A 21,158-nucleotide genomic window follows, 5' to 3' on the forward strand; every position below is an offset into this window, starting at 1 on the left:
ATGTTGACGCAGTTGAGGTCTACGTAAAGCCCAACCGCGGTCAAGCATGTGCCTCAACCGGCGCGGAGCAAAGCCTGTCTGTCACAAGGGAGCACCCATGATCAGAGGCTGACGATGACTGCGACCAGCCTATCCGTCTGTTATTACCTATCCTATGTGTATCTCTCTACGTCCTCTCGGCTCTGCTGAGTGGGACCCTCTTGTTATATAGGGAACAGCCATTGAGAGGATTAGGAGGCTCTTCGACCGAACACAAAGGTACTTATCACAGCCCGTTTTACTCCCGCTGTCTGCCGGCCTATTGCTACTAAAGATCGTACGTTCCCCAGCAAGCCACACGCCGCGTTTATCGAATCACTATCTCCGACTTGTTCTCTTTCGAAATGTCGTCTCCTATATCTCAGGGCTGGCTGGCCAGGCTGTTTGGGCTCCTTGTGCTCTTCACTCTCTTCCAAAGCATCGCAGCTCAGGATCTCGGCCTTCAACTTGACAAACACGCCCGGGATAAAGAGCAGCATATCCTTTACTCCTCTAAGCTCACCTTCACTAGAGACACAACAACACTTTTCAACAACGACCAACTCTATAGGCTTGCTGACTTAGCGTATACCCAAATGCAGGCCAAGTTCAATGTTGATCACATCAGGGCACAGGACCAGCCCGCCATGATAGCCGTTATGGCCGTTGAAAACAACATCTTTATCTCGTCCAGCCAGAAGGGAGACGGCCCTTCTCTATACGGCTACGGCCCCCAGCACCCCAAACCACGAGTCGTCGCTGCCCTTAACCGGTGCCAAGCCAGACTACAGAGCCAAAAGAAGGTCCCAGTCAACCAGAAGCATCGAACCGAGGCCGGCTGTGCGGAGATTTTCGCTGTTCACCAGGTAGGTCCTGCTCCTTCCGCTACCAGGTCCTTCCCCTGGATCAAGGCGCCAAACACCGACTCCTCTATATCTAACACCTCCTAAGTACCATTTGGACAGCGATAGCTCGCAGCAAGCTAACAATCACCCACGCTCCATCCGCATCGTGGCCTACGGTAAAGGGGGCCGGACAGGCGTCGCAGGCCGTAAGTTTATACTTGTCCTGCTACATGTATGCTACATGGGTGACGTCGTGCTAACGGGCTCACTGAACAGCTCAAAACCCCTGTGGCGGCGGTGAAGTCGTTAACCAAGAGGGTCGCCTAACGTGGGGGTGCAAGCAGTTCATGGCGGACGAAGGGATCGTCGTGCCACGGAAGCCCGGCAAGAAAGTCGACATAAAACTACCACAGCCGTTCCCAACGTTCACCCATAAGCAAATTAGCATCGTACCCCAAGCCTCTCCACGCCGAGCGCGCCTAGAGGGGCAAGCATCAAGGAACCAGCCAGCAGGGATGCTTCGCAGAACATCCGCCAAGCCAATAGACACCATATTCTAGATCTCAGCAGCGGTCGCGGTCGATCATTTGATTAGTAGCTGAGATCCACGCCATGAAATAAACGTGAGCTCCTCAACCGAGATACTCAGTAGCTGGGCTTTCAGGCGAGGGAAGGGCGACGGTTCGGACCGCGGGATAGACAGCTAGCCGTCCGGCGACCGTACACTGTCTGACGGTCCATAAAAGAGCCAACTTCATACCAGGCCATATGTGAGAGGCTGTTTGGTTTCACAGCTGGAAGCGGTGAGCTATAAGGTACGAACAAGGCGAGATTGAGAGCAGGTCGGGAGGGGGGTGTGTTACGACCGCTACAGTTGGTCCCTGTAGGATTGTAACTATATAGTACAGAACAGGAGATAATGACATCGGATTTGTCATTACCGAAGCTTTTGCTTTGTGCCACAGTTGGTTGCCCTGACCCGCTTGTAAAAGGGGGGGGAGTAGATAGATAGTCAAAATCAGAGCTAATACTGATACCTCTCCACCCACCTCTATAAACATCCCAAATCCGTCCCTATCCGGCTACAGCCTACAAGTCAACCCTACCCAACCGTAAGATAGGCTTACCTCTCTGTATATTTAATGTCTTCCAGTCTTGTCACGCATATAGTAATCTATGCCGAAAGCCCTACAATGCGGCCTAGTAGGCACGTGTTACGGTCAGCTATCCGACAGTAGGGTCTGCTAACAGAAGCTGGGGATTGATACGTTCTAACAGTACACTAGGTCGTGGTCGTAGGTCGTAGTTCGTAGGCTGTAGTAGATCGGGTCTTCAGAGGCTAAGGTGATCAGTCTTAGACTCAACAAGTGATTCGCAGTGAAGGTAAGCTGAGAGTATCCGTGAGGATGAATACTAAGTTGATTGCTGAAGAGCTATGGAAGTCTGACCATGAGCCAGGCTCAGGGTCATACTATATACAAGTCTAATTCTGAACATGTTCCTTTGTACCTTGGGTCGATCTGGATCATTCTGATCCAGAACGATCGTTTGGCCCCCAAGTCGTGTTGGATCATATTGATCCAATATGATCGTTATCTTATCATCACGTGACTTGGACCATAGTTCTTCCGTTACCGAGTGAGTCCCTGTTGTTCCCGTGATCCTGCAGTACAAATGTCCTGTCCTAGCCGCCCGATGCCCAAGTGGGTCGGTTAACTGTTATCCATGCATAACGGGTCGTAACAGCACGGTATTACCGAGAAAAAAGAAAAAAAAGAAAAAACTAAAACAAACTGGTGGTCCGTTCGGCGACACCGCCATGTCGAGCTAAGCTCGGCTTACTACAAAGACACACAGCCTGTAAGCTCTCCTTATCAGCACTCTTACTAACAGACCATTATCAGTGTACCAGGACCAAAAAGAGTAAACGGGGGTAAAGCTTTGACCCGGAGTATAAATTATAAACCAGCTTGGGACAGTGGCTGAAAACAACCGTTCCGGGTTAAACCAAAAAAACCAAAGGGATAATGGGGTGAAAAAAAGAAAACAAGAAAAATAAAATAAAATGCAAGGCCGACTAAGACGACACTAGCATCAAACGCATTCAATTTAGGATTTAGAGTGGGTTGGGTTTCTCCCGCCAAGGCTCACAGCGGGGCGACTAGAAATCGTAACTTATCCCAGCCGATACTATCTTCGCCAACGCCGACGCCGTTTACTAAGCAGATCATCTTGTTAGGCTGGACAACCTGCCTTTCCGCTACTATATATATTTCTATCACCTTGTGGGGATTCCACATACTGCGAAGATGTGCCCTGAATCATGAGCCCAGGAATCCGACGGTTGACGTGACAGGGTGCAACGCAGTGCTGTCAACGCTAGGTATAAAACCCCACGCCAACGTCGTCACGCTAACCCAACAGGACCTGTTCCCAAACTCCCTTCTCCTGTCAGCCGTTCGCCTTCTCTATTTCCCATCCCTCGCCTACCTTTCCGACCCAGGGTGTACCTTCTCCCGCCCCATTCGGTTAAACGGTAACATTCGTCTTCGTTCGAATGTTTGGACAACGACCCCTTCTTCTCTTCGTCTTATGGGCCCACCTATGGTACGTCTTTTGCCATGGAGCCCCAACGACGGTCAAATACGTGTATCGTGGAGATATGAGACCCCCTAAGGAGATCAAAAGGCTTGGGGGATTCCTCCCGAAGGGCCAGACAGGCTTCCAGTCTCAACCCCCAAACACCAGCCTCTTCAATCACATGAAAGGTACCCCCAACATCCAGAGCCGGGACGATGACGGGTTCGTTTCCACCAGTGCCAGCGAACCCGTGGCAGCGACATTTGTTTACAAGAAACCTTCCGCCTTCGTGTACAAGATCCACGCCACGCCTAACATGGTCGACACCGTCGGCACCCTTGGCAAATACAGCGACTTCGACGCGGAAGAAGAGTTCGCGGCGCTAGGAGGTATCAAGTATGACCAGATTGTTTCCTGGAGGACGTTGGATGGCAGGAACCTCGGAAAGTCAACGCCAAACAAGGACTTTGACAGGAGAAAGTACAGCTCGTCGGTCGCCGGCGGCGTGCAATATCAGCTGGCCGGTTTCCCTCCAAACCACAAGGCTTGGCGCGAAGAGCCCTGGAAGAAGCACAAGCCCACAAAACGCGACATTGATAAGGGACCAGACCCGGATCTCGGTTTCGCAGAGGTATGCATCGTGGGATTGTCTGGTGTGGCCCTCGAAGCTAACTCATGACAAGCAAACCTCGCCACACAGCTCGTCTTCGGGCGTCCTGCCACCGCGAGAGCCCTCTAGTGAGTGAGGGGTCCCTCCCAACGCCACGTGAAAACCCTACTCAGTTATTCCATGCCGGAACGCGTCGAGATACGGCCGTCCGTGTACAGCCATTGGCCCGACTTGTCCGGAGCCCCACCCGTCACCCCCTGCCCGACTTGGAAATCTCGACGCGTTCCCTAGGGTCTCTGATTGGCCGGCATGGACTTCAGTGTCTCCACCTTCAATTGAAATCTCGACGCGTTCCGAAATAAACCCCTAACATACTGGCAACTTCAAACACCTACTAGGTGATGGTTGAAATCCTAACATACTGGCAACTTCAAACACCTAACATACTGGCAACTTCAAACACCTACTAGGTGATGGTTGAAATCCTCACCAAATGGAAAAGTGGGGGGTGACATACATGGGGTAGGTGTTGGTTGAAGAGGTAGGGGGTAGGTGTTGGAAGAAGATCTCAGCGAATTCTGCAGTAAAAAGTGTGCATTTAACTGCAAAATATAACGTCAATTCAGGACATGAAGTGTGCTCAGTTTGGAGGTAAAACTACGACAGATTGATTTATAAGTGAATTTATTGCTGAAGCTACAGTTTTGATGTGGTGTTCGCTGCTCCACCCCCCCGCGTTGATGCTATTGGACCGCACCGCCAATTCCACCATGGACAACTGGCCCGTGCGCTCAAGAGCATTCCACTTGGGCAGGAAGTTGATGGATGGCACTCACAAGTTACTATGGTTACCCAGAGTGGGTAGTAGAAAACATTCATAGAGCAAAAAGCATAAGTCAGTGTATCAATAACAGGAACAGGGACAGATATCTTGATCTAAAGAGAATTATAACAACGGCGTTGAAGATGGATCCATTTATGGTTGCTGAGCCGTTTCGTCTGCTTATCTGCACAGTTTGTCAGTTTGCAGTAGTTGCTGACGAGTCGGCCGCACATCTGAGAACGCGTCATTCGTCCATCAAACCCAAAGAAAGATGTGCTATTATCTGCAAGATCGAGCAAGAGACGTCGGTTTATAAGACACAGTCTGAAGTTGCAGAGCTAAAGCACCCCAGCCCACATATAGCAGCAATCCCATATCTCATGGCGCCCCGTAACGACGGTATACGATGCGACACGTGCTCGTATGTATGCATCCGGCTGCAGACCATGCAGCAGCACTGTCGAGAGAAACATAGGTGGGTGAATAAGTAGAAGAAGGGGGGAGACGTGAGCAAAAAAAGCCAGCAGCCCCGACAGCTGCCATGGACAACGGGCGTCCAATGCCAACGCTTCTTTCCCGGCCGAGTCGGCAGCCAGTGGTTCGAGGTGGCCCGGAGACAGACGGCCGACGAGTCTGCAGAAGCCGCTCCAAACAGAAGCCCAGCACGGCAGGCGATGGACCGCGTCCGAGATCTCCGGAAAGTCCAAGCAGAACGTGTGAAGACGAGCCACGACGAGCTGATCCGCGTCGCCAACGAAAGACTGGAGTCCAGCCCGTGGCTGGCCCGTGTAGGATGGGCGGTGCACTTAAAAGGGCTCAGTGCCAGCGCACTCTTCAACACAACAGCTCCCATCAATGAAGATGAGGTCGTGCTTCAGGCGATGTGGGCGACGGTCGACCGCGTGCTGGACCAGGCTCGAGCAACGTCTGCGCCCAATACCGTCGGGCTGGCCGTGCTGTTCGAGGCGCAGCGTACAGAAGCGCACGTCAAGCCAAGGCGGCCGTTCGACAACCGCATGGAGGACGACACGTGGGCGAGATACAAGGGCGTGTGGCTATGTCTGCTGTGTGTCTGGTTCCGCACGCAGGAAATGGACGACGACAAGCGGCCACCGTATAAACTGACGCCGTCACAGGCAGAAGCGTGGGACTTGTTCGAGCAGATGGCGGAAGTAGCCAGCACGGGGACGGGGCATCAGACGCAGGAGAAGCTGGAACGCGCAGCACTCGACATGCTCATCAGCATGCTGGACCACCAGCTGAAGGGCGGAGACTACAGCAGTGCTCTTCTCAGCGCTCTCGCGGTGATGGGCATTGCCGAGAATGGCGGCTGGGTTCAGATCACGGACTACACGACGAAGTACTCGGCCGTGGTCAAGGTAGCGCGCATGCTGGTGATCCATCAGGCATACACCGAGCGTCGTGACGAGGTCGCCGAGCTGGAAACGTCTCTGGGGAAGGATGAAGCAGAGGACGCGGCGCGGAGTTTATTCCAGCACACGCGGGCGAAGGTGCGGCGGTTCATGACGCGGACGACGGGCGACAAGGATGCGGAGCCGACACCGAAGGACTGGATTCTCGAGACGCGGACGTACGGGATGCACATCCAATATAACACAGCAGCGGCCGGTGTCATCGACTGGGTCGGTGATCGCGTGTCATACAGACGGGTACGGTTCACGATGGGGCAGCTGTCGGACGCACTACATGAGCTGGTCCGAGAGACGCGGGAGCTGCTCGCAGAGCTGACGGCGACGGAGGATTCGGGTTCGGCGGACGGTCCGGAAAGCGACGTCCGGTCACAGCTGCCAGCCATCCCATGGTCGTCGATCGAAGACGACCACAGCGAGACAAAGCCCGGGTACTCGTTTCTCGCCGACGACCGCAACAGCTGGGTTTCCGCCGGGGACGGCTGGCTGTTCATGCGGCTGGCGCGGTCGCCCGCCGCTGCGGAACGGTGGGGACTGAGCAGCATAGGCAACGGTCGCGGGACGACAGACCGGCCGTTCCAGCCGTCAGCCGTGCAGGAGTTCGGTAGGACGTTTGAACGACTCCGCGAGCGACTGTGGATGCTTCTGCACATGCTCGGCGGACAGCCGGCGCGGGCGAGCGAGCTCGCAGGTCTGCGGACGGTCAACACGGTCAACGGGGGGCGTCCGCAACATCATGGTGCACGACAAAATGTTGTGCTTCATCACAGCGTACCACAAAGGATACCGGACGACCGGGCAGGCGAAGGTGATCCACCGATATCTCCCGAGGGAGGTCGGCGAGCTTATCATATGGTTTCTCTGGCTCATATTGCCGTTCTGGCAGGAGGTGTAGGGCATCATGCACGAGGCCAGCGGGTACAGCGCGTTCATATGGGCGGACGACATCATCCGGCAGAGGGACTCGGAAGAAAGCAGCGCGGCGGCAGGATTAGAAGAGCAAAGTGGTGACAACATGGATATCGGGGATGGCAACAATCACAGTGCAAATGCAGATGAGGCTGGGGATGAGAGCACAAGTGTGGGCGACTGGACGTGGAAAGAGGAGCGAACGTGGACGACAGACAGGGCGCGGCGGATCATGCAACGGACCAGCATGAGACTGCTGGGATGCCAGGTCAACGTGAGCATGTGGCGGCACATCGCCATCGGCATCGCTAACCGCTACTTGAACGAGTCGTTCGGCCGGCCGGGCGGAGACGACGCCGGCGTGGGATCGGAAGAGGGGACGGACGAGGTCGAGGACAGCCCGTGGGACTTGCAGGCGGGGCACAGCACGCGGATAGCGGGCATGATCTACGCGCGAGAGCTCATGCAGTTCGGCAGCGGTCTCGCGGCGAGGCAGCAACAGTTCCGCCGAGTCAGCCGTCAGTGGCACAGGTTTCTGGGCTTCGGCGCCGAGGATTCGGAGTCGAAATGGGGTCCCGCGGGCTGCAAGAGGAAAAAGACGGAGGCGTACGAAGGGCCACGGCTCGCAGCCAGGCTCCGACGGTTTGAGAAGCTGAGGAGAATCGACTTGGAGGGCCAGCTGCGGCAGATGACGGGTGACGACTCGGCGATGTTCCGCGGGAACCAGAGAGAAGCGGTGCTCGCCATCGCCAGCGGGCACACGCCGATCGTGCAGGTGATGGGGACGGGCGGTGGCAAGAGCGTCTCGTTCATGCTGCCGGCGTTCTGCTCGCCGGACGGAGTGACGGTGGTCGTGACGCCGCTGGTGGCGCTGCGGTCGGATCTGCACAGGCGATGCGTCAAGGCGGGGATCACATCTCACGTGTGGCAGGGCCGGAAGAACAACCAGGCGGCGTCCATCATCTTCGTCACGCCCGAGTCAGCCGTCACAAAGGGGTTCAGGGACTTCATCGCACGGCTGGAAGGGAGGCAGGCGCTGGACCGCGTCGTCGTGGACGAATGCCACGTCGTGCTCGAGGGGTCACGGAGCTTCCGGCCGCGGCTCAGAGAGCTCGGAGAGGCGATTCGCGAGTTCGGCGTACAGACGATATGCTTGACGGCGACACTTGCGCCGACGGACGAGTAGCGCGGCCCCACGGGACGGGTCGGGCCAGGGTAGGGTTAGGCAAAACGAAAAAAAAACGGGACATATTTATTGACATTTCAACGAAGCAACACATATATAGGTACACAAGGTATTAAGATGGACAGTTAGATTAATAGATAGTCGTAGCAGCAGTAGTGAACTAGGCTAGCGAAGTTGATAGAGGAACCAGTGCCATGCCATTGCCCTCGGGGGCATCAACCAGCTCACGCCCTTGGGGGCATAGAAAGTGCCACACCCTCGGGGGCATCAATCAGCTCATGCCCTTGGGGGCATAGAAAGTGCCACGCCCTCGCGGGCATCAACCAGCCGATGCTAGGAAGTTTGATAGCCTCCCATAAAGCTTCGTTCAACAGCGTCCGCTTGGAAAGCGTAAAAGTTTCTATGCTTTTACTTACCTATATCTTCCTTAGCATCGATATCTAGACGCCTAGGCAGGCTAGTCCCACTGCTAACCCCCGCAGGCGCTCAAGTGAAGATGTGCCTACCTGCATGGCTCTCCCAGAGCCTGTATGAGTTGCTACTCAGCCCGGTCCTGTCTATCCCAAGAGGAGGAATACAATCGCTCGAAAGATAGCAAAATCCCTAGAAGGAGGAGGATAGTATAGAGCATAGAACGACAATCCTAGTAAGCATATAGAGCTGGCCAACAGGGAGCACGATATATATAAACAGCCTCAGCAGGAGTAGCAATAGATATATTCACCGATAGATAGATGAACAGATGAATAGAGGAAGAGGAGATTGAGGGTAGAGAAAACGGGGGGACGCGTAGGAGATAGAAGAGGGTTAGATATCCTTGGCTATCCACGCGTTTGGTCTAGGCGTGTTTGTCCGCGAGAAGTAAGACCCTGGCCGGAAGCGGACTAATGTATAATGTCGCGTTAAGAGTGAGACCAACGCGTCAAGCAGGGGCAAGACAAGAAGGCCAGCTAACCATAGGATAAACCATCACAAACTCCATCGTCCTAGATAAAGAGTATATCAGGGCACCAGTAAGCAGATATCCGCGCAAAGCCTCAGTCAGTATATAGACATTTGTAAAGGGTGACAGGGAAGCATGTTTACTTATGGTATAACAGCAAGATGTGCAACTCAGACAGCGCAAATTCATCGTTAATGGGCAAAGGGAGAGCCAAGGGAGGACCTCAGGTAGGTCCGGGGCCCTGTTGGTCCCGACCCACTCCATCGGAATAAGCCAGGGCCCGACAGCCGTTGATTATGTAATAGCTAGTTGAGTATCCAACCGGCCGAGCAGATCACTGTGAAATTATGAGTTTGGGGAAGCAAATCGCAAATAGCCCTGCGCATAACGTTCTACCTAGGATAAGGGCAGATGGGATAGTTTAGATAGGAGCGAGCAAAGTGATCTAGAACTCAAACAGGCAAAACAGGCCATCATATAAACAGGTAACATTTTTTCTAAGAAATTTTATCACAACATTAGAATGTTATTGTTCTACAGGGTATGATCATCAACACCGCCACCTAGACAAGATCTGGGAGCAAAGGTTAACATAAGACGCGCTATACTGCAGGTTAAATATATCTACATATCATTACGTATAAACAAGTAGCCGGATCACTACCACTTCTCTTTCTAGTTATAGTCATACATAGGTTGGGCTATGATACATCAGCTCTAAGGAGGGTATTTCCAACCTTACAACAGACCCTATGTTCAACACCTCTCCCCAGAGTTGTTCCTCAACTAGAAAACAGGAGGGAGCATACGCAGTATAGGCAGGCATAGCTTGTCCTATTGCCCTAGACTCGTCAGATACCCAGGGCGTCCCAGGAGCTAGCACAGCCAGTGACCCAGCCAGTTAAGGGCGCCAATCCTGAGTATGAAAGACGTGCGATTATGGGGGTAGGACAGCTATTTATCCAGAGGGCGACTAATAGTGCGTATAAGTGTTCATAGCACCACCTATCATAGGTGTATTCCGACGCCTGATCTGTTTATTACCTTACAGCATGACCTGAGGTTAGTTATGCCGCTGCTGCTGCTGCTGCTACCGGACGTGAATACGCTAACTGTGGTGGGGTGAGTCAGCTCCCTCTGCTGCGTAGCCGTCCCCCACCTAGCATAATAAAAACATAGAAGATTAGTGTACTACAGCAGCCTCGGACCAATCGCATCCGGCCGCCCTGCCAAATACGCACCCCTTCCAAGCATCCATCATCCCATCTTCCCGTCTCATTTGTGCACACATCTCATCTGATCACAGCACCCCCACCCCCTTAACCACCTATCCCTAAGCCCCCAGGGGCAAGAAAGACAAGAAAATTAACGAAGAAACAACAGGAAGCAGCCAGCACAGGCTATCAGGGGGGCAGTTGAAAAATACACTGCATATCACCGCAATGGCCAGAGTGCTCAGCGACAAGCGGAAGAGGAAGTGTGATGAGGGCGATAGAAAGAAAGCAGCAACAGCGGCATCAGCATCAGGCTGAGGAGGCGGGTCCGGGCCAGGAGAGAAGATGAGATCAGCTCCCCCTTTACAGAAACATCGTCCGCGCGAGAAACGGGCGCGACCTTTCCTCCTCGCCGTGGCCAGGATGCCCATCGACGTGCTGGACACAGCCTGGAGCGTCGGCAGGAACCGCCCTATTAACGCAGCCCACGTCCAGGAGCTGTTACACGCATTCAGGAGCGGCGGGCTGGAACGGCGGGCGCCGGAGAACCGGATCACCGTCCTCTGCAGCGCCGAGGCAGTCAGCCTTATGCAGCAGGACGGTGGCGGCATAGAGGGGGGCGAGAGGAGGACGACGGAGAGGACGACAACGATGATAACGACAGTCCTTGCGAGCTCCTCCTTTTACGCTGGGCCGAAGTGAGCGGGGGCCAGGCCGAGGTCATGGCCGGCCAGCACCGTATCCAGGCGCTCCGCGAGTACGTCAAGGAGACGGGCGCACCAGGCTCCGACCTATGGTGGGCGTGCGAGCTGTATGACAAAGGTATAGCCCCCAAGCTCAAGGCATGAGCCTGTGTTCACAAGAGGCTAACGGACGACATGGAAACCCAAAGACCGCCTGCCGCGCGACCTGAACGTCAAGCTCCGCGTCAACAGGCGCGATCCAAGCCTGCCCGACAATCACGGGCAGATCTGGACGCAGCTTGCGTCCATCGCCTGCATAGGAGGGCAGGCAGACGGACAGCTAGGCGGGGAGGACGCCGCCGTAGACCAGCACGTCGTCGAGGCACTCCGCCTCGGCGGCGAGAAGCATTTCCCAACGCGGAGGCTCGTTACGTTGTGGAACCACCAGAGATGGCGGCCTGTCACGACGCAGTGGTGCTGCACAAGGCTGGGGTTAGACACCTTCAATATTTCATACTTTGAGTGGATGCTAGCCTCCGCATCGACGAGTACTGGATTGATGCCCTTAACGAGGTTCTCAGCGTTTTAGCCGACCTACCCGCGGACGAGCAGGTCTACATCACGCCCGCCGACTGGGACAGGCTCTCAAACTTGCCAAGCCGCCCCCGATATTACGAGCGTATTCTACACGTCCGGACAGCAGCAGGCGGGGCTTGAAGCACGTACACGGGTCGACGGGTTCCTTGCGAACATGGACGATCACACCTACCACCTCGTCCATGATGTTATCACAAACTCGCTGGTGCTTACGTTCCCCGACCTAAGGCGTATCCTCCACTGCAAGAAGACGGAGATCCAGATAGCCGTCCGCGTGCTCTGCCACGTGATCTGCTGGATCAGTCCAGAGCAAGCTGCAGCTGTCGACAACGTCAGGCCTAAGGATAGGAATAAGCCCCTCCTCCGGGAGCACCTGTCGATAGCGCTAGACGACCTCGCCTCCCATAGGGGCTGGGCTCCCGGGGCCTTCCCCGCGATCGCAGCAGTACAGCTCCAGCGACGTATTCTGGACTTCGTACGGGACAACCTAGCCGAGTTCCGGGCGCCGGAGCTGCTCCCACTCCTGGATGATGACGCGATAGGCCGATGAGGAGCAGGACAGCGAAGACGGCTTACTACGGGCAGCGCTTCAAGCACTGGCGTGGGCGCGTCTGCTAAGATGGTGCGTCATCAACCGACAGGGAGGGCACACGCTACGCCCGTTGTGGACGACGGAGTGCGCAACAAGGAGGAGCGAGCGCCAGGCCAAGGCCTCTACCCTCGTGCAGGGGTTCCTGCGCCAATCTGTTCAAAGCTCGCCGGCCAGCAGGACGTCGCAGCTAGACAAGCTACCCAGCAAAGAGGTGGAGGGAGCTCGTAAACGGCCTACCTCACGCCCTCCAACGGATCTGCAGCAGCGCTGGACTGCCCTGGCGACGAGGACCAGCCGACACAGGACGCGCCCGCCATCACCACTAAGCAGTCTGCGCGCCAGCGCCAACAGAGCAGCAGCAACAACAATAGCAATGATATGATGACGACGCGATGCTCGAGGTGTTTCACAGCCCAGGCGCCGTAACAGTATTCCCTCCTCCCCCTCCTCCCCCTCCTCCCCTTCCCCGCCGCCCGCCGTCACATCAACAGTGGCGCCCTCTGCCTTCGCCCAAGGCGCCAGCGACCACCGCCAGCCAGAAACCAGTTCCACGCTGGAAGCTGGGGCCTAGAGCTAGGAAACCAGCCAGAGCAGCAGTATAGTAGCAGTCGTGGTCGCGTCTGCAGGCCTGGGGATCCCTTGCATACCTTACATAGACAATTCGTTTGGGAAAGTTGTTCTGAAGAAACGCTGCAAGCCTGCCCGTTTGAAACATAGCCAATAGAAGATGCCTCAGCAAATACCTGCGCCCGGCTGGCACATACAAAGAAGGTTGCCTAGTTTCACACTAAGTGGGCCCCCCAATTCCATATGTGCCCCAGTCCATCCCTTATTGAGGTCGTCATCATCAGCTTCACGCCCGGGAGGGCATTTGTGCAGACCGTACATTCTTAGGCAGACGAATGTCAGACCAATTCGAGGTTTGTTTTTATTGACATGATATCAAGCTGTCTTAATAGGGCTTTAGTCTAGTAAGAGGGAAAGAGGATTCCTCCACTCTCCCCGATAAAACACAGGCGGCACATGCTGCATATCTGCCCTCCTGGACTTATAGGTGGTGAGAGTTTACACGGGGAGCAGGACAACAAGCAGTAGTCAATACCCTAATAGATAAGTGGTTTGGTAAGTAATCTCCTAGTAGAATGATATATAGGTAGTCCTACATAGAATCCCTAGAAAGTATAGTACAAGAGACTCACCTAGCACCTACATACATTACGCACACCCAAGACCGTGAATAGTAACACCTAGCATCCCACCGGCAGCTTACATTAAGATGTCTTTAATCTATGAGGGAGATGTTATCACCGAGTCGCTAGTAGATAGTGATGGCCTACCCGATGCAGAGGATACCTCTAGCCTGGACCATAATAAACGATCCCTTCGCCCACAACCAGGACTCAACCCGCCAACATGAGGATGAAGGCGGACAATGGGTGGGACGGCCACCGTTGGGCTGTGGACCACTCCTCAGGGGCACCACCGGTCCGAGGTAATATATGCGGAAGGAATTAAACTAGCTATGAGAAGAATATGCTAAACGCCTCTCACCCCTCTCCTCAGCTAGACGCTTCATCGAAAAGGTCCTCCGAAGTGATGTCCGAGCCAGCCGATGCTATCAAGATGCTACAGGAGAGAGCACACTATTGACTTTGGGTCTCGACGCTGGAGGTAGCGTCGCCAGCGAAGGCCATCGGACGTCCTTCTTCCGCAGTTCTCTCTGACTTCTTCAGCATCGTCGGCAAGCAACGCAGCCCCATCACGAAAAGCGACGGGCCCCGTCTCGACAACATCGAGTTCTCTCTGAGTCATACGCAGCGCCCTATAGCGCAAAGCATATCGGCGGCATCCCGTTCGATATCACCAGGGCGCACGTTCAGGGTCGCCAAGGCTGGTACCCGAGAGGTCTGGTTCGTCGTCATGCAACCCGCTGGCGCACGACGCCGACCTCCAGGGGCGGGGGCCCGCGCGAGAGACAGACGGCCTCAGAGAAGAGCGGGATGCCGGCTGGGTTAGCCCCGAGCTGGCTGCATATATCGTGGGCGTCTTCCAGTCGCCGCAGCTGCTTGGCGAGGGGGTTGAGGCCTGCTGGCGGTTGGGGACAAAGAGCACTCAGCGTATAAGCTCAGCTAAGTGGCAGGTCTTCCAGCAGCAGTTCATGGACGGTTGGGCTGTCTGGGCCAGCAACCACAACCACAATTCATTCTGGCGACGCCACGAGCCGGCGTTCCACGCGTATGACTACGGCGCGAATATCGAGATTCAGGTCAGCGATAGCATCTACGGCCGCGCGAGAGGCATATACCCTATGAGGAGGAGGAGGAGGAGGAGGAGGAGGGCGGGGAGCAGGGCCCTAGAGATGGAAATGTTCAGCAGGACATTGAAGAGCTCTCTCTTAACGATGAACAAAGAACACACAGCGATGCAGTGGACGGCCGGGAGTACCAGCAGATGCTCAGGGAGAGCAGGGACCTGCAGAGATGATTATAGAGCTCGACGCCCGCTTTGATCTCAGCAGTATCAGTGCTATATCGTACGCCCTTGCAGTCTGTATCAACAGCGAGTCGGGTAGCTCCAGACGCGCTGCCTCCTCGCCGACCGGAACATGGTGGCGCGAGAGTACCCTGGTAACCGCGACTACACCTTCTACCCCAGGCCTTCCCCCAACTATGGAAACTTCTCATCCAGCCAGCCGCCCGCCTTCCTCAACTCGCTCTACCCTATAACAGGAATATGAGCGACCGCAATGAGGGCGCAACGTGCTGTCGTTCGGCTACTTCCAGGGCTACTCCAACATCAAGAGAAGCGTGCGCCACAGCGCCAGCGCCCTCCTCGCAACGAAGGGGTACGCGACAGCAGCGCTAACAGCCCCAACGTCACACACATCCGCCATGTCGTACACAAGAGACAGGCGGGAGAGGCTGCTACGTTGTATCCGTGGCGACCTCACGCCTGAGCAGCCTGAGGAGTCTAAGCCATTTGCGCGAGAGCGTAGGCAGCTGGACATCGCTATCGAGAAGGATGAGGTAGCATACCGGATGGAGCAGGTTGTATCACTCAATATACGACATATGGACAGCGTTGAGCGCACATTCGAGAACGTTATTCGCCCTATTTTCCAACTCATGCGCTTCTTCCTCACAGAGCATGAGTCGTATGTCCACATCTTTCGGTCTATACCAGTCGGAATCTTCCCCCGTATCATGTCAGCCTACTGCCGCCTGTTTGAGCTTGCTATCTGTGAGATGGAACGGCGTTACGTTGCTGGCGGCGAGCGCGGCCTAGACCTCGCACACTCTGAGGCTGTTGCAGTACTTGACCGGCTTGGTGGGTATATCTTCACCGGGCATGAGCGCCACCTGCCGAAGACGGTGCTCCGGCCGCTAGGCACCATCGACAGCCTTCTGGCTGGGGCGTGGCCCTATATCGACCCAGCCGTACTAGACCTCGCTCCAGCCGGGGCAGCGACCTGCTTTATGGACACCAGCCGGTGGCCCCGCTCCGCGAAGACGGGAAGGCTTATACTGCTCCATATTAGCGAGCTACAGCACCACTACGGCGACCGCCTTGCCTCCCACCGGGAGACCGAGATCTGGTTCAGCCAGCTAGGCCGGGACGCATTCAAGAGCCATGCAGCTGTGACGGAATATGTGACGGAACTCATGCGGGAGATGTGGATCCCCCAGACGAAGCTCTTCATAGCTAACCAACTACGGCGCAGGCTGCAAGAAGGTAGTAGCGACACTGGTAGTATGCCTATTACCTTAGAGCAGAAAGAGGCGTGTAAGTCTGCTGTTGAGGCGTGGGAAGCGGCGCCAGACGCCTTCACCCATGTGGCGCTACAGCGGCTAATTGACGGTCTCACCTCAGGCGGCTCGCGCATAAAAATAACCTTGTCGAGGACGCGCACCAGGCACGACTTTGCTACTCAGCTTCTCCGCGTTGTCTCTACTGAGAAGGGGCGGGCAGCATCCGCGCCAGTCAACGCGACATGGCCGGACCATCTACAGGCGGCCATAACTAGCGGCAACCAGGCCAGCAACGGACTCAAGCCCGACGAGTGGGTCTCCGTGATAGCCAGCCGACTCCTCGCGGCCGGTGTTGAGTGGGTGCCTGACGCCGTCAAGGGCCGCTTAACGTCAACAACCGTCGTCAGCCTGTGCGGTCGAGAGGTCGCCACGTAGTAGTAACCGGCCCGCCAGGCTCCTGAGGCGCGCGGCGCAGGAAGCTCAAATAAGCACGAGAAAGCTGCGCACGACCGGGCGCTCAGGCAGACGCGCAGAACCATCAACTTCGGCTGCAGCTTCCCCTTCACCGACGTCCCCAGCCTTATTACGGACGGTTTTCTCAAGGCTAAGGCGATCTTCTCTAACAAGGGCGATATACAGGTTCTGGACCCACTACCAGCTAGCGATAAACGTCCTCTACAGCACATCGAGGACCCCCTCTGTTTGCTGATGCTGATGATCACATTGACCGTTTGCTCCTCATCGGAAACCGCCAGAGGTCGCGCCTGGGTCGCGCAAATTCGGGACCGCAGCCAAGAGAAAGGACCCGGCCCAGCTGGCCCTCGTTATGGTCACGAGGATGATGTGGTTCCTCTACCCCGCCTCGTTCCCCTGGAAGAAGGGTCAAGTGGGACGGCCTATGATGTAGCCGAGATGACGAAGAAGATTGGTACAGTATAACGCAGGGATGGTGTGAGGCTTATGATGCTAACAGCGCTGTAGAGCATAAGGGGTGCAGCAACAGGATGTTGCGTGAGCTGGGTTGGGTCACCTCAAAAAGCAACCGCGACAGCCCCCCGAAACACAGGACCTGCAGCGCGGCCTCAAGAGACCTCCTCCAGACACTCCGAGAGCTACGGTCGGCCATGAAACGACCAGACGACTTTATCAGCGTGGTCTTCAACAGCCAGGACAGCATCTGGACGGAGCGTTTGCGCGAGCATCATCAAGGATCGATAAGGTTATATAAATACAATAAACAGGCGAATAAGGGAATAGAGATAATAGGAATTGAGTAGGAGATGCAGATGCCTTTGGTTTTTTTTTTTCCAATTTCGGTGGCGAATCCGATAGGAGCCAGGTGATGCGTTTCTCCACCAGCCTCTCTTGCTGAGCCATCACGCGGGGGGGACACTCGACTGTTATGTCGAAAGGTTGTGTACCTCGCCACAGGACCATTATCCTGAGGAAGGAGAGTATAAACGGGGATTGGAGATACGAGAGACCTAGATATAGTATATAATGTGAGGCTAGGCGGTGCCTTGCAGGAGAGGGAATTTTATCAACATATTCGTAAGTATACGTAAGGTATTGCACTCTGATAGCTTAGAACTGAGAGTGTAAACGAAATAAAGCCTAAACAAGAGATTTCTTGCCAACGGAGAGGCCTATGACAAAACGGACTGGATATTTGAGATCAGGGCAAAAGGTTGCACAGAAAAAGCTGCAAAAGTTGCGACCCGCCCAGGACTCGAACCCGACCTTCCCCTTAGCTAGAGGGGAGCTCTGCCAATTAAGCTGGCAGGCCTCTCATCCCAACTGGTGATATCTCTGCGACGTTTCACGCCTTTAAGGCATGCGCGGCCGTAGTCTCGCGCGCATGACGGTCGTTTCGGGCATACATACGAATCGAACCCGCCCAGCCCGGCGGCGGCCCGCAGGCGCATCCCTAAACCGGCATTGCAACCAGCTGCCGCGCCGCCGCGCTCCTGCAGCGGCCGCAACGGGGAAGAAATGGACAAGCGACAGAGGGTGCAAAAAAAGAGGCCCACCCAGGACTCGAACCCAGATTTCTCCTTAGGGTTAGGAGTGCTCGACTAATTAAGCTGATAGGCCCTCAACCAGTGATTCAGCCTACTACCGTTCTCCTACTTAGGCCTTTCGACGCACGTCAAGCGTTAGGAGTTAGCTTGACAGATTGTGAGTCGGCGAGGAGCAACGCTTGCGGGCGACGTCGCTGGGCCCGGGATAAGAGCGGGGCCCGCCGCCGTCAGCCCGGCCCGGACGGCGAGGCGGGGCGCACGGGGCCGAGGGCAGGGGCGTCAGCCAGCCAATTACGGGGAAGGGGGGAAGAACAAAAGAAAACGCAAGAAAAAGGAAAAATGAACGACCTCACCTGGATTCGAACTTGATTTCTCCTTAGCTAGGGAGCGCTCTACCCCAAGCTACGAGGCCTCTCGACTGGTGTTGGGAATGAGAGTGTGATATCGTTGCCGATAAAGCCTAGCGGCGGATAGCGTGTGATGAGCGAGACGTTGGGCAACGGGCGAAAGGACACTTAGCTGTTTGTGTGTTCGGCGCGTATATAGTGTGCTTAGCAGCTAGGACCTTAGGATAGATCTATAGGTAATAGGTGATAGGATAGGGAGCTAGATACATAGCTTATATATCACTGAAGCAGGTTAGAGTGGAACAGAATGCTTTACCTCAGGCGAGTGGGTTTTATACCTTTGTGGGACGCGGTGATCTCATACGTTACTTAAACTCTGCATTACTCACCATGAGATCGTCTTGACCAGGGGAACCGCTTTCCGACTCTTCTAACCCATCTAATGCTGACCGCATAGCCTCAATCTCCTCAGGGCCACTTGCGCAAAACCTTTGGTTGAGAACGTTACCGAGGAGCGTGACAGAGATAAAACCCATCACCATACAGTTCCCCAAGTCTATTGCCTCTAACCTGAGGCTATGCTGGAGACTTCCGAGGAGCGAGGACCACGTCTTTCGCCCCCCTCCAGTGACATCAACGGACTCGAGAACAAGCTCCCGAAGCGTGTCGCGATTGCCCCTCTAGCAACGTCATAAGCTCGTCCCTTGTGCAGTCGACGAACTCGATACGGAGGCTCTGGAGGCTGGGAATTCGAAGATCCTCGGAAAGCCTCGGAAATTGCTGCCTTTCGTCGCGGGGATTGAATGTGTAAGGTGAAGTCGGTCAGCGTGAGAAAAAGACGGAGGAAGCCGCAGAACTCCGGACACCAATCGGATCCGTAGTCTGGATCGGGTCGGTGTTGGAAACTAGTTTCTTCACAATCCTCATCGAATGCGTTCTGGTGGCTGTTTGGGTTGACCACAAGTAGCAGGGTTTTGATGGGAGCAGCCGATTCTTCAAAGTGTCTACAGACACAGGGATCGTTGATAGCATGCGTGGGGTGACAGAGGTGCAGCCCGTCTTCAGATCGCCAAACTGAATATAGAGTCTCTCTACAGCATGGCGACTGTTGCAGCAGTCCTATGAACAGGGCTCTGATCAACGTGGTGGCAAAGACCATACTCTGGGCCTGGAAGGGAGTGACGAAGCGGTTCGGAAACGTGCCAATGCGGCGACCGAGTCGAAGGGCCCCCCAGGGACGGACGTCGTCGTCAATGCCGACAGCTTTGCAATGAGGGAGGTTGGATAGTGCCTCAACCAAGTCCCTGATCCAGTCTCCCTTTCTCAGAAGGAAAGTCCCTGTAGCTACCCCATTCGGCCCCTATACCTCTCAATAACAGCCTCGTAACTGTCATCGCCAAGTGACAAAGTCTCACCGTCGCTGAGCCTGATGCAATCATATTCATCGTTAATCCCACACATCTCATAGTCCGCTCGGCTCATGTAATCCGGAGGCGCGACCAAGTGATCAGTAGTGAGTTCGACGACTTGCACCGCGCAACGGAAAACTGAATGGTGAGAGATCTCGACCAGGTTCCGGATGCTCTGATGTTCAAGCATTGATATGGCGCGTGCGAAAGAAACGGTCCTGGAAGGTCCAGATGTCTTGTCAGCTAGAGCCCGGCAGGCGGAGCGTAAGCTTAGCAGATCAGGTGACTCCGAGGTGTTGCGATATACACCCAACAGTCTCTGCGGGAAGAGTGTGAGTCGGCCTTGCGCCATTCTGAGATGGACCGTTGAGGTGAATGGGAACTGAGTTTGTGAAGTTGAAGCCGTGTCGCTAGACATGCTTAAGCGCCGTAGTGGAGACCCCCACATGGGAGGATGACTAAGAGATGCTGCTATCAGGCCGTACATTCGCTTCATACGTAACGTAATTGGCAGCAAAAGTAGGCTGGAAAGTATCCCATATACTATTTGCAGCGTTTATGGCAAAGGATATATACAAATACAGCTATACAAAGAACCTATGTCATGTTATCACACAAAAGAAGAATGTTTCCCTAAAACAGGTTCCCTCGTACTATGGTCAGGTTACCTGATTTGCACTTGAGATACTTGGTATCTTATCATCACGTGCCCCACATCGCGGTCCTCCAACGACGCCAGGGGTGAGCCAGCCCCCGTCATTCCCGCGATCCCCCAGTATACATAGTCCGTCCCAGCCGCACCCAACGCACAGGCAAGAAGCTGAACCGCTATCGTTATATACATAGCAACCTGCCTCACTATGCCCACTCAGGCGGACTCCTACTATGAACAGATGATCAAGAGCATCTCGGACACGCGAGAACAGCTGCCAACCAGCCCTCAGGCCGGCTCACCTAACGCAGTAACCACGCCCCAGGAGGACACTACTATAAGTGAGGCCGGTCAACCACCACCCCCGCAACAACTACCAGAGGATGCTCTAAGTAGGCTGCGCCATCAGAGGGGCAGCTCAGCGCTCCCCACATCCCCAAACACAAGGTGCGCCCCGCAACAGCCGCCTCTCAATGCGAAGCAGCGTCGGGCTGCGCAGCGGCGCGACGCCGAGCGGCGGGCAGCAGAGCGACAGGCGCGTCTCCAGATA

General features: G+C 55.2%; 8 protein-coding genes across 8 annotated transcripts; all 8 read left to right on the forward strand.

The window, feature by feature from the left end:
- Positions 1-383: 383 nt before the first annotated feature.
- On the forward strand, positions 384-1,423 carry CGCA056_v015051 (uncharacterized protein; the record flags this gene model as incomplete). The annotated part of the gene is made up of 3 exons (XM_037330292.1): positions 384-884; positions 970-1,069; positions 1,140-1,423. The coding sequence occupies 3 exons, from the start codon at positions 384-386 to the stop codon at positions 1,421-1,423; spliced, it is 885 nt and encodes a 294-aa protein (XP_037171318.1).
- A 2,102-nt stretch (positions 1,424-3,525) lies between these two features.
- Positions 3,526-4,189, forward strand: ctxA-1 (Cholera enterotoxin subunit A; the record flags this gene model as incomplete). Its single annotated transcript, XM_037330293.1, has 2 exons — positions 3,526-4,074; positions 4,127-4,189. 2 exons carry the CDS (start codon positions 3,526-3,528, stop codon positions 4,187-4,189), a joined length of 612 nt encoding a protein of 203 aa, XP_037171314.1.
- Positions 4,190-5,550: 1,361 nt separating this feature from the next.
- RECQL3-2 (ATP-dependent DNA helicase Q-like 3) lies at positions 5,551-8,401 on the forward strand (the record flags this gene model as incomplete). Its single annotated transcript, XM_037330294.1, has 2 exons — positions 5,551-7,017; positions 7,202-8,401. The coding sequence occupies 2 exons, from the start codon at positions 5,551-5,553 to the stop codon at positions 8,399-8,401; spliced, it is 2,667 nt and encodes an 888-aa protein (XP_037171315.1).
- Positions 8,402-10,903: 2,502 nt separating this feature from the next.
- CGCA056_v015054 (uncharacterized protein) lies at positions 10,904-11,260 on the forward strand (the record flags this gene model as incomplete). Its single annotated transcript, XM_037330295.1, has 1 exon — positions 10,904-11,260. One exon carries the CDS (start codon positions 10,904-10,906, stop codon positions 11,258-11,260), a length of 357 nt encoding a protein of 118 aa, XP_037171312.1.
- A 20-nt stretch (positions 11,261-11,280) lies between these two features.
- Positions 11,281-11,958, forward strand: CGCA056_v015055 (uncharacterized protein; the record flags this gene model as incomplete). The annotated part of the gene is made up of 3 exons (XM_037330296.1): positions 11,281-11,380; positions 11,451-11,715; positions 11,775-11,958. The coding sequence occupies 3 exons, from the start codon at positions 11,281-11,283 to the stop codon at positions 11,956-11,958; spliced, it is 549 nt and encodes a 182-aa protein (XP_037171313.1).
- A 34-nt stretch (positions 11,959-11,992) lies between these two features.
- On the forward strand, positions 11,993-12,388 carry CGCA056_v015056 (uncharacterized protein; the record flags this gene model as incomplete). The annotated part of the gene is made up of 1 exon (XM_037330297.1): positions 11,993-12,388. One exon carries the CDS (start codon positions 11,993-11,995, stop codon positions 12,386-12,388), a length of 396 nt encoding a protein of 131 aa, XP_037171316.1.
- Positions 12,389-13,843: 1,455 nt separating this feature from the next.
- On the forward strand, positions 13,844-14,914 carry CGCA056_v015057 (uncharacterized protein; the record flags this gene model as incomplete). The annotated part of the gene is made up of 4 exons (XM_037330298.1): positions 13,844-13,922; positions 14,249-14,340; positions 14,385-14,696; positions 14,744-14,914. 4 exons carry the CDS (start codon positions 13,844-13,846, stop codon positions 14,912-14,914), a joined length of 654 nt encoding a protein of 217 aa, XP_037171317.1.
- A 407-nt stretch (positions 14,915-15,321) lies between these two features.
- On the forward strand, positions 15,322-17,428 carry CGCA056_v015058 (uncharacterized protein; the record flags this gene model as incomplete). Its single annotated transcript, XM_037330299.1, has 4 exons — positions 15,322-16,581; positions 16,633-17,107; positions 17,161-17,367; positions 17,421-17,428. 4 exons carry the CDS (start codon positions 15,322-15,324, stop codon positions 17,426-17,428), a joined length of 1,950 nt encoding a protein of 649 aa, XP_037171311.1.
- Positions 17,429-21,158: the final 3,730 nt, after the last annotated feature.

The sequence above is a fragment of the Colletotrichum aenigma genome (assembly GCF_013390185.1).
Source record: "Colletotrichum aenigma strain Cg56 chromosome Unknown KSG_Cg56_contig21, whole genome shotgun sequence".
Classification (NCBI taxonomy): Eukaryota; Fungi; Ascomycota; class Sordariomycetes; order Glomerellales; family Glomerellaceae; genus Colletotrichum; species Colletotrichum aenigma.